The sequence below is a fragment of the Haliotis rufescens genome, unplaced genomic scaffold (assembly GCF_023055435.1).
Source record: "Haliotis rufescens isolate VD_foot unplaced genomic scaffold, xgHalRufe1.0.p SCAF_1, whole genome shotgun sequence".
Taxonomy (NCBI): Eukaryota; Metazoa; Mollusca; class Gastropoda; order Lepetellida; family Haliotidae; genus Haliotis; species Haliotis rufescens.
In genome coordinates, this window is record NW_025963779.1 from 22,722,475 (window position 1) to 22,734,666 (window position 12,192).

General features: G+C 43.0%; 1 protein-coding gene across 1 annotated transcript; it reads left to right on the top strand.

Annotated features, from left to right (window-relative positions):
• Window positions 1–550: 550 nt before the first annotated feature.
• Window positions 551–7,140, top strand: LOC124131731. Its single transcript, XM_046495201.2, has 6 exons — window positions 551–566; window positions 3,225–3,597; window positions 3,755–4,179; window positions 4,851–5,005; window positions 5,943–6,184; window positions 6,668–7,140. The coding sequence occupies exons 1-6, from the start codon at window positions 551–553 to the stop codon at window positions 7,125–7,127; spliced, it is 1,671 nt and encodes a 556-aa protein (XP_046351157.2). The 3' UTR covers window positions 7,128–7,140.
• Window positions 7,141–12,192: the final 5,052 nt, after the last annotated feature.

Genomic DNA, 12,192 nt, shown 5'->3' on the forward strand with positions numbered 1-12,192 from the left:
GAATAGTTGTGGTATCTGACTCGCTTTCGCTCGTCAGATACCACAACTATTCACTCGTTTCATAAAATTGGTATTACACGGGAGCTCGTTTAGTATTCTATATTGCTCTTAAAAGCGGCGTTTAACCCAACTCACTCACTCTAAAAAAATAACTATATTCGGGAAAACAAGTTCTTCCTAAACGGTCCTTTTCATCAATGGTGTCACATTAAAAAAAGTGTGTTTGATTTAAAAGATGGCAGTGGAATATATAAAGGAGAAATAACCAAAGCATATGTGACCAACTTTTTATATTAGACATATATCAACGGTAGGGCCATCGCTAACTAGAGAGATGGGAGAAACAACCCGCTGGAGCATCATAAACTCGTGACTAGCTTGGTTCGTTTGTAGCCTACAGACCCATGTCACTTTGTGCATATAATGATTAGTTCCTCTCGTTACTAGTTTCATATCGACATTTTCTGACTTTGTTTAATTGCACATAGTTCTTTTCTCTCCTAAAAGAATTACAGATAGCTGGAAGGTTTAAAGCATGCAGTATAAAGGCATGCATGGCATGCGCTGTGAGTTACATCACTAGTGGGCTCCATGATGCTGTCAGCACTCTGTGCATTTGGCCTTATTGCAGTGTGTGTGTGTAAGTATTGAGAGCTAATTGTACCATGCCTATTTTGCTTACAAACTGTACATATCGTAGTTGTTGGTACCTCGGTACCATCTGTTTTCTGGATACCTAAATTTTTCTGTCAGGATGTGTATCACCGTGTGTATCGTTGTATATATGTACAGTATCTACAGTTCTAGAGTCGCCAAATAGCCGGAATATTGCTAAGCGTTACACAACAAGCACACAAATCATAGGGACATCATTTTTAACTATTGTAATAAACTTGACATATCATGCACTGTCGTTTCCCCGCAATTTCCTCAACCAGACGGAAACCTTAACTGATGATTACTCATATATATCATACATACAATTATAAATTCTGTTATTCTTATGTAAAAGACCGCCTCCGTGGTCTAGCGGTAGAGCGTCCTCCCGGAGAGCGGAAGGTCCGGGGTTCGATCCCCGGCCGCGTCATACCAAAAGACGTTAAAAGATGGTACTTGTTGTTACCCTGTCTGGCGCTCGGCATTAAGGGGCTAAAACAAGGACTGGTCGGCTCGGAGTCAGTATACTGTGTCTGAGTGGGGTATCCATGTTAAACTGCGGCATGGTATCTCAGTGAGCTAGCACTATAAATCGGCATCAGTCCGGACTAGTACAAACAGCCACACACCACATACACGTACATGCACGTCGCTATATAAGTGCAATAATCTTGGACGCGACGTTAAACCCAATTTCACCTCACCTCTTATGTAAAAATAGGTATCTTAACACTTAACACTTAATACTTAAAGCTAAAACCATGGACCCTTTTGTCTTTGACCGTGCATTAACTGACTGAACTGTCAGCTCCACACAACTTGGCAGTGACACAAGTTCTATTTCCGTCTATCATATCCCTTGATGGTCAACAATTTCACGAAACATTGTGTGTCACCAGCGGGATTCGATCCCGTGGAGTCAGCATCGAAGACTTGTAGTCTTCTGTCACGGCAACATGGAAGACACTTTACTAACAACTCAATATTTACTTACTAATAGTTTGTCCGTTTATGAACGGTGAAATGTGTTTCATGCAGTAAGTTTTCAGGGTTTTCTTTGCATTGTACGAACGTGTGATTTGGCAGTTTTTCGTTCAAAGAAAACGTTGAAAATATCTGTTAAAATACTGTTTTCAAAACAATGTTGTTAAAACATTTTAGGTGTTAGGGTTCTTTGAATGTCGGCAATGCTTTAAGCAGGTTAGGTCACTCGGACCCTGGTTTTAAATCGATTAAATGGTTGTTCACTACACAGCGCACGTGGTCAAACTAACCTTTTCAACGATTATACTACGTGTCCTCGTGATCCAATCCACACATAATTCATGTTCACTAAAACTTTGCATTCCTGAATATCATCCTTGGGGTAGAGTAAAAATGTGCTTGTATGTTTATTTCAGACGGAATTCCAAAGACCGAACAATGTTCACTTCGTAAGTAGATCACTAAGTGCAGTCTAATGCGTGACTTTATATTGGGACATCATAGAATGCAGTATGTACAAAATGGAGTGAAGCTCCCTGGATATTCTATTTGGCCTTTTGATGTGCAAAACGATGAATAACATTTACATTTTCATCTTTTGGACACATCTTACACTCCTTTCATGGTAGGCCTGTTGCATGTTTCAACACACAACACAATGTTGAGCTCTTGTTTGTTTGCATTGACAATTACATTCGATAAAAGTACATGATAAATACATAGGCAAATAGTTTTATAACCTACCCGCCTCTACATTTTAAACTTTTTAAGCGCTGTTACTATACTATTTTGTCGTTTTGGCGCCGGATTCCAACCTTGCGTTCACCAATGTCATTGATAAAATTTCAAATTCAAAGGGGAAATTAGCAGCTGTCACCATTGCCTCGCAAACTTCTCTTTTTTATTGTTCAACATTTATGACCTATTAAAGAAATGAATTAATAAATATAAGCATCACTCTTCCCAGTAAGTTTTGAATCAAAATATTGAAAACTATTTTACAAAGAATAGTCTTAGAGTGACATATATACGTTTAGTCCATTTTGGCAGAGTGAGTGAGTATGGTTTTACGCCGTTTTTTAGCATCATTCCAGCAATATGACGGCGGGGAATACCAGAAATGGGCTTCACACATTGTACCCATGTCGGGAATGGAACCCGGGTCTTCGGCGTGACGAGCGAACGCTTTAACCTCCAGGTTACCCGACCGCCCCTCATTTTGACAGAAACAGCATGTGAATGACACGATCAAATATGTAAAATTGGGCATTTTAGACACCCGTAAGGTTAAAAATATGACCTGCTACCAATCCCATCCATTGCTGTTCAAATCTGTGATGTTGTGTTCTAAATATGTTCCCTTGTCTTGGTGATGATGTAATCATCTCAATAGATGCAGCATGACTTGTTCGGAAGTGCCTGTAGAAGGATTAACATAAAGTTATTTAGAATACATTTATGTACGAACAGTAAACATCCTTCTGGGTCATTTGTTGTTACAACATAAAAAAATAATTATTCAAAAATACATTTAATATATTGGAAAAGGAAACCTTCAATTTTCTCCTATTTTCTTTTGAAAGGTAAACCATCGTTTGGCCGCCCACGCGACATTGCTACGATAAAGGATTTTGACGTGACTCCAGCTGGAATAACGTCCAGTGGAATCTATGTAGACGTCCTATACGCCAGTAATGCCGGAGGCGCCGTTGCCAGCAACATAATCTATGCCATTAACGCCTGTACAGGCGACGTTATTGGGGGTATCACCATCACAGGTGCAACGAATGGTGCCTGGGATGATCTGGCTGTCCAAGCCTGTCCTCATCCAATGAGTGGAACCTGTATTTTCGTCCATGATGTTATCACTCAGACTGTGTATATCGTTCAAGAAGAATCCAATCCAGCTTCTTTCATCAGCAAACCAGCTGATAAAACAATTGTGTACACCTACAAGTAAGTGTATATGGGATGAATGTCAGGTGATAAATCCGTGTTGTCAAACTGAGTTTAAGTAATATCAAACAATAGTTTCCTGGGTTCCACAAAATATAAATCAATTTAGCAATTAACTAATTTGATGTACTCATATCACTTATTATATATTCATCAGGGCCGGAGACCCAGGAACTACTGAAAGCAGAAGCATCTTCGTTGATTGTCAGTGCGACATCTACTTCTTTAGCAGGAATAAATTGGGAAATGCTGTGAGACTTTACCGCATTGTTGAAAATGATGACGGTACATACACAGCAAAGCCACAACTACAGCTTGATATCCCGACCGCAGGCACAGGTCCTAAGGGTGCTAGTCTGTCCCGGGACTGTTGCGAGCTGCTTGTGAAGATGGAGGATAAGATTTACTATTACCCCTGGGTCAACAACGAGCTCCAGAAGAACCATGCACTCCTTCTGCCTTCTATAACGTCACCTGTTAGTGACTCCATTGCTTGGGCGTTAGACGGGAGTGGATTCTACACAGCCTTAGAATCTGCACCTTCGACTCTTGCTTTCAGTCCAAGAAATGAACATGTTCCAGGTAAGGCGAACTGACGAACAGTTGCTTGACTTAACCGTTACCATGATAGGAAATGCCATGAATCCATTATTCCAAAAGGCAGCTCTTTTCCAACTGTTGTTTAGGAAGTAGGGAAGCTAGCATTTAAAGGGGTAGCATAGGTAACTTGGAACATTTAAAGGGGTAGTAACAGGTAACTTGGAACCACCACACAAGGTATACCAGATATTGATGGTATTGATTTTCCTTAATGCTGTTACGGAATATGAAATGGTTGGTTAACTAATAAACGTCTTACATCTTACGTATTTAGGATATCAACTGATTTTATTTCAGTCATATATCAATTATAGTTTGACTGTCATTCCGCCTTTGCGAACTGATGCAAAGGTAATTTGGGAAGCAAAATCGAAGGATGTCTTCTTTTATATCAGCTATAAGTTTACAATGCATATATTATTTTGGATACTGGATGAATGAATGAATCCCAAAGATAATTTGCGAAACAACTGACTTCATTTAGTCGATTCGTTGAAATCATATAAAAAAACTGATCATGATATATTATATGTTTCGTCGCTTCAAAAATGGGGCTGCGCATCTCTCTCCATCAGCCCATCCCCCTTTTGGAACCGCGCAAACACATGCCAATCACCATTAATGACATTTCTAACGTGAACCTGTCTTTCCAGACTCCAAGTTCAGCCTTGGGAAAGTTATTGGTGGAGTTGCCAAAGCTGGCTTTTCTGAAATATCTGGTATTGCAGCAAGCAGAGACAACCCTGGCTTCCTGTATATCATCTCGGACACGTCATGCACGGATATTCTAGTTGTGCAGAAGTGGCAGGTAAACTGAAACGTTTTTAAATGGACGTATCCAGGAACGAAAGTTCAATTACACCTTATGCAGTAACAATTAATCAGCTCTATTTAGGAAGTTTTTCAGAACATGTGTTATCGTTCATATCTGGATAGACAGGGATGACATTCGCGACGATTTCAAAAGCAAAATATAAATGAGAACTCAAAACAGTCAACATTGTCCGGTATAACGCGCATGAATGTCGTTGCTAGTAGTGCCAGCAGAAACAAAGATTTTGTTAGATTATTTCAATGTAGTTATACTTAAAATGCAGCTTTTTGGAAAATGGATTAACAATCTTGTATAATTCTCAGTAGACACTGACATCCTCGTGCATGTTTTTGAACAACCTGACTTTGTAATTTGAGAATTCCAAAATGATTCTCATCCGTCAGATATCAAAAAGGTTATATTTTGACGTTTGTTCCGACCCCTTCTCCTTTCCAAAGTCACAACAAAATGTGACCGCCTCCGTGGTCTTGTGGTAGAGCGTCCGCCCGGAGAGCGGAAGGTCCAGGGTTCGATCCCGGGCCGCGTCATACAAAAAGACGTTAAAAGATTGTACTTGTTGTTACCCTGTCTGGCGCTCGGCATTAAGGGGCTAAAACAAGGACTGGTCGGCTCGGAGTCAGTATACTGTGTCTGAGTGGGGTATTCATGTTAAACTGCGGCATGGTATCTCAGTGAGCTAGCACTATAAATCGGCATCAGTCCGGACTAGTACAAGCAGCCACACACACACATACACGTGCATGCACGTCGCTATATAAGTGCAATAATCTTGGACGCGACGTTAAACCCAATTTCACCTCACCTCACCTCACAACAAAATGTCGCTTCATTTAGTACTTATCGATCGCAAAATCATGTGTTCATCCAAAGAATAACTAGAAATGATATACCAGTATGTTACCCTATTCAGGGTCAAGTCGTCTCCACCTATGATGGTAGTAGAAGGCATGTGGTCAACGTAGACTGGGAAGATGTTGCTGTTGGACCCGGTGTGCGCATGCCCGGCGACAAGGGCATGCCTGGAAACGCGATCTTCATTAATGATGGTGGTGCAGACAATGGCGGTCCTGCTAATAACATCTACGTCTTTCCCGAGGTGGAACATCCGTTTGTAAACAGAACCGCTACTTCGGTAAAGAGGCTGCCGTACAGGTATGTATGCTTCATTGATGCCGGTGTCACCCCAAAACATACACTGCAGTTGTATCGGAGTTTTTCCAAATCGGATTGGTCATAAGGGGATTACGTGTGGTTGAGTTAACATCGATTTGAACTGTAAGTAAGCTTATTTATTTGTTTGTTGTTTAACGACGCACTCAGCAATATTCCAGCTATATGACGGCGGTCTGTAAATAATCGAGTCCGGACCAGACAATACAGTGATTGACATCATGCGCATCGATCCACGCAATTGGGATACGATGACATGCATCAACCAAGTCAGCGAACCTGACCACCCGATCCCGTTAGTCGCCTTTTACGACAAGCATAGTCGCCTTTTACGGCAAGCATGGGTTGCTGAAGACCTATTCTACCCCGGATCTTCACGGGTCATGTAAGTAAGTAATGTCCGAGCCTGGTCGTAAAAGAAACAATCCTGCACATATATTCATTTACCTTTCTTTCTTGGCATAGGTATCTTGGAAAAAAGTTTGTGTCACATGCTGTGATGGTAGCCTGTGATGGCACAATCTACGTGTTCGACTATGTACAGAACTTTGGTGATCCCGTCAATGTCTACCGACTGATAAGTACGGGTCGATACAGGTACGCCGCCGTAGTGGTTGCTACCTTCCCAAGTCCGTCTCTGGTAGCTGGTCCAGAGGCTGCCGACATCTCGGCATGTTGTGACGAGATTCTCGTGAAGTTCCGTGATGATGTTTACCTTTACACTATGAAAAACAACGACGTTTCTGCTGCCTTTCTGAACGACCCGTGCCCTTTGCCCTACATCCCAGAGGACGATGGAGCTTCTGTTGCCTTCACGGTCGACTGCAAGGCATACCTTACAATCGAAGACCAGGACTCCTCCCCCGCTCCCTTGAAGGAGTACGCAAGGCTACAATGCTGCAGGAGGAGAGAATACTACTATTAATTATTCAATAAAGTTAGTGATCTGCAGACATATTCGTGTCATCATTTACCTGTATTGTTTATTGGATTACGTAATTACGGAATAAGTATATAGATTATATCTATTTCACGGGCAACATATTTCTAAATATCAAGCATGGATTGAATATCTGTATAACAATAAATTAAAATACACAAGTAATGGATACTGGTCGACAGAGTCTGTCCCGAGCCGAGAAAGAGGAAACGGAGACAATAAGTTGAAGAATAACCAGAGATTAATCAATCAATGTAACAGTGTGGGTGTAACGACTATCTGAATGGCAGATATCGAGCACCACTTTAGATTTCTAAAGGTGTCTTTTCACCTGGGTGACACTTCGGACAAGTTGACTTCTGTGAGTCGCTCTTAGTCACACCCAGTGGATGTTTTGGTTAGGCTATAAAACACGAGGTGGCGCATCGCATATCCATATTTTTTAGATGGCATGTTTGGTTGTCTGAGGAACGAGAAGCGTAAGGTTCACTAAAGACTTAGTGGGATCATAGCAATTAGCAACATAATCGGAATCCATTGTCAAAGTATGCGTGAATACATTTATCGTGTATTGGACCGTTTACTTACCCTGCACAAAGATATGAGCTAATTATATTGCAGAATAGCCGACCCTCTCTTCCAACTAATTGTCTTAGAATGAATGTCAAATCGACATATACCAGATGAAGTTGTAAACGAAAATGGGAGTTATTAACTTATGGATTTGGTTTAGAAACCCATCAAGAACGTTTAAAAACAGACCAAACCGTTTGCGATTATTTCTAAATATTAACCCTGATGAATATATGTATTTAGAACAATTAGACAAATACACTGACGTCATCAGCTGGAACTTGTTCATGCTCTACAATGACGTCATAATCTATACCTGCTACATCCGTTACACTGTCGACCTCGCCTACATCTGGTTCATCCCCTCCATGTACACTTACGATTTCCCCTACATCTGGTTCATCCCTGACACAGACGATCTCACCTACGACTGGTTCATCCCTTAGACAGACGTTCTCCCCTACATCTGGTTCATCCCTTAAACAGACGATCTCACCTACATCTGGTTCATCCCTAAGACAGACGATCTCACCTACGTCTGGTTCATCCCTTACACAGATGATTTCACCTACGTCTGGTTCATCCCTTACACAGATGATCTCACCTACGTCTGGTTCCTGCCTTAAACAGACGATCTCACCTATATCTGGTTCATCCCTTACACAGATGATCTCACCTACATCTGGTTCCTCCCTTAGACAGACGTTCTCCCCTACATCTGGTTCATCCCTTAAACAGACGATCTCACCTACATCTGGTTCATCCCTAAGACAGACGATCTCACCTACGTCTGGTTCATCCCTTACACAGATGATTTCACCTACGTCTGGTTCATCCCTTACACAGATGATCTCACCTACGTCTGGTTCCTGCCTTAAACAGACGATCTCACCTATATCTGGTTCATCCCTTACACAGATGATCTCACCTACATCTGGTTCCTCCCTTAAACAGACGATCTCACCTACATCTGGTTCCTCCCTTACACAGATGATCTCACCTACATCTGGTTCATCCCTTACACAGATGATCTCACCTACGTCTGGTTCATCCCTTACACAGACGATCTAACCTACATCTGGTTCATCCCTTAAACAGATGATCTGACCTACGTCTGGTTCCTCCCTTACACAGATGATCTCACCTACATCTGGTTCCTCCCTTAAACAGACGATCTCACCTACATCTGGTTCCTCCCTCACACAGATGATCTCACCTACGTCTGGTTCATCCCTTACACAGATGATCTCACCTACGACTGGTTCATCCCTTACACAGACGATCTCACCTATGTCTGGTTCATCCCTTACACAGACGATCTCACCTACATCTGGTTCATCCCTTAAACAGACAATCTCACCTACATCAGGTTCCTCCCTTACACAGACGATCTCACCTACGTCTGGTTCCTCCCTTAAACAAACGATCTCCCCTACATAGGGTTCATCCCTAAGACAGACGATCTCCCCTACATCTGGTTCCTCCCTTACACAGATGATCTCACCTACATCTGGTTCATCCCTTACACAGACGATCTCACCTACATCTGGTTCATCCCTTACACAGACGATCTGACCTATGTCTGGTTCATCCCTTAAACAGATGATCTGACCTACGTCTGGTTCCTCCCTTACACAGATGATCTCACCTACATATGGTTCCTCCCTTAAACAGACGATCTCACCTACATATGGTTCCTCCCTCACACAGATGATCTCACCTACGTCTGGTTCATCCCTTACACAGATGATCTCCCCTACATCTGGTTCATCCCTTAAACAGACGATTTAACCTACATCTGGTTCATCCCTAAGACCGACGATCTCCCCTATATCTGGTTCATCCCTTAAACAGACAATCTCACCTACATCTGGTTCATCCCTTAAACAGACGATCTCTACTACATCTGGTTCATCCCTTACACAGATGATCTCACCTACGTCTGGTTCCTCCCTTACACAGATGATCTCACCTACGTCTGGTTCCTCCCTTACACAGATGATCTCACCTACGTCTGGTTCATCCCTTACACAGACGATCTCACCTACGTCTGGTTCATCCCTAACACAGACGATCTCACCTACATCTGGTTCATCCCTTACACAGACGATCTGACCTATGTCTGGTTCATCCCTTAAACAGACGATCTCACCTATATCTGGTTCATCCCTTAAACAGACGATCTCACCTACATCTGGTTCATCCCTAAGACAGACGATCTCCCCTACATCGGGTTCATCCCTAAGACAGACGATCTCCCCTACATCTGGTTCCTCCCTTACACAGATGATCTCACCTACATCTGGTTCATCCCTTACACAGACGATCTCACCTATGTCTGGTTCATCCCTTACACAGACGATCTCCCCTACATCTGGTTCCTCCCTTACACAGATGATCTCACCTACATCTGGTTCATCCCTTACACAGACGATCTGACCTATGTCTGGTTCATCCCTTACACAGACGATCTCACCTACTTCTGGTTCATCCCTTAAACAAACGATCTCCCCTACATCTGGTTCATCCCTTAAACAGACGATCTCACCTACATCTGGTTCATCCCTTACACAGATGATCTCACCTACGTCTGGTTCCTCCCTTACACAGATGATCTCACCTACGTCTGGTTCATCCCTTACACAGACGATCTCACCTACATCTGGTTCATCCCTAAGACAGACGATCTCCCCTACATCTGGTTCATCCCTTAAACAGACGATTTAACCTACATCTGGTTCATCCCTTAAACAGACGATCTCTACTACATCTGGTTCATCCCTTACACAGATGATCTCACCTACGTCTGGTTCCTCCCTTACACAGATGATCTCACCTACGTCTGGTTCCTCCCTTACACAGATGATCTGACCTACGTCTGGTTCATCCCTTACACAGACGATCTGACCTACATCTGGTTCATCCCTAACACAGACGATCTCACCTACGTCTGGTTCATCCCTTACACAGACGATCTGACCTACGTCTGGTTCATCCCTTACACAGACGATCTCACCTACATCTGGTTCATCCCTTAAACAGACGATCTCACCTACATCTGGTTCATCCCTTAAACAGACAATCTCCCCTACATCGGGTTCATCCCTAAGACAGACGATCTCACCTACATCTGGTTCCTCCCTTACACAGATGATCTCACCTACATCTGGTTCATCCCTTACACAGACGATCTGACCTACGTCTGGTTCATCCCTTACACAGACGATCTCACCTACATCTGGTTCATCCCTTAAACAGACGATCTCACCTACATCTGGTTCATCCCTAAGACAGACGATCTCCCCTACATCGGGTTCATCCCTAAGACAGACGATCTCCCCTACATCTGGTTCCTCCCTTACACAGATGATCTCACCTACATCTGGTTCATCCCTTGCACAGACGATCTCACCTATGTCTGGTTCATCCCTTAAACAGACGATCTCACCTACATCTGGTTCATCCCTTAAACAGACAATCTCACCTACATCTGGTTCCTCCCTTACACAGATGATCTCACCTACGTCTGGTTCATCCCTTACACAGATGATCTCACCTACGTCTGGTTCATCCCTTACACAGACGATCTCACCTACGTCTGGTTCATCACTTAAACAAACGATCTCCCCTACATCTGGTTCATCCCTTAAACAGACGATCTCACCTACATCTGGTTCCTCCCTTACACAGATGATCTCACCTACGTCTGGTTCCTCCCTTACACAGATGATCTCACCTACGTCTGGTTCATCCCTTACACAGACGATCTCACCTACATCTGGTTCATCCCTCACACAGACGATCTCACCTACATCTGGTTCCTCCCTTACACAGATGATCTCACCTACGTCTGGTTCCTCCCTTAAACAGACAATCTCACCTATATCTGGTTCCTCCCTGACACAGATGATCTCACCTACATCTGGTTCCTTCCTTAAACAGATGATCTCACCTACATCTGGTTCCTCCCTTACATAGATGATCTCAACTACGTCTGGTTCATCCCTTACACAGATGATCTGACCTGTCTGGTTCCTCCCTTACACAGATGATCTCCCCTACGTCTGGTTCATCCCTTACACAGACGATCTCCCCTACGTCTGGTTCATCCCTTAGACAGACGGTCTCCCCTACGTCTGGTTCATCCCTTAAACAAACGATCTCCCCTACGTCTAGTTCATCCCTTACACCGACGATCTCACTTATATCTGGTTCATCTCTTACACTAACGATCTCACTTACATCTGTTTTATCCCTTATTCTAACGATCTCACTTATATCTGGTTCATTCCTTACACTAACAAGTGAGTGAGTGAGTCAGTTGGGTTTAACGGCGCTTTTAACATCATTCGAGTTATATCACGGCGTGTCAGCTTAATGTGGGAGGAAAGCCCGAAGTGATGCAGGTCTCAGACGCTTACCACTTCGGTGAAACCCACGAGCACGGGTATGGTGCTGACACACCTAGAAACATAAT

Bases quoted from the DNA above. Each gene is read 5' to 3' on its own strand.
- LOC124131731 (XM_046495201.2), top strand. The intron at 3,598-3,754 runs GTAAGTGTATAT...TATATTCATCAG, and splicing joins ACAATTGTGTACACCTACAA to GGCCGGAGACCCAGGAACTA. The intron at 6,185-6,667 runs GTATGTATGCTT...TTCTTGGCATAG, and splicing joins GTAAAGAGGCTGCCGTACAG to GTATCTTGGAAAAAAGTTTG.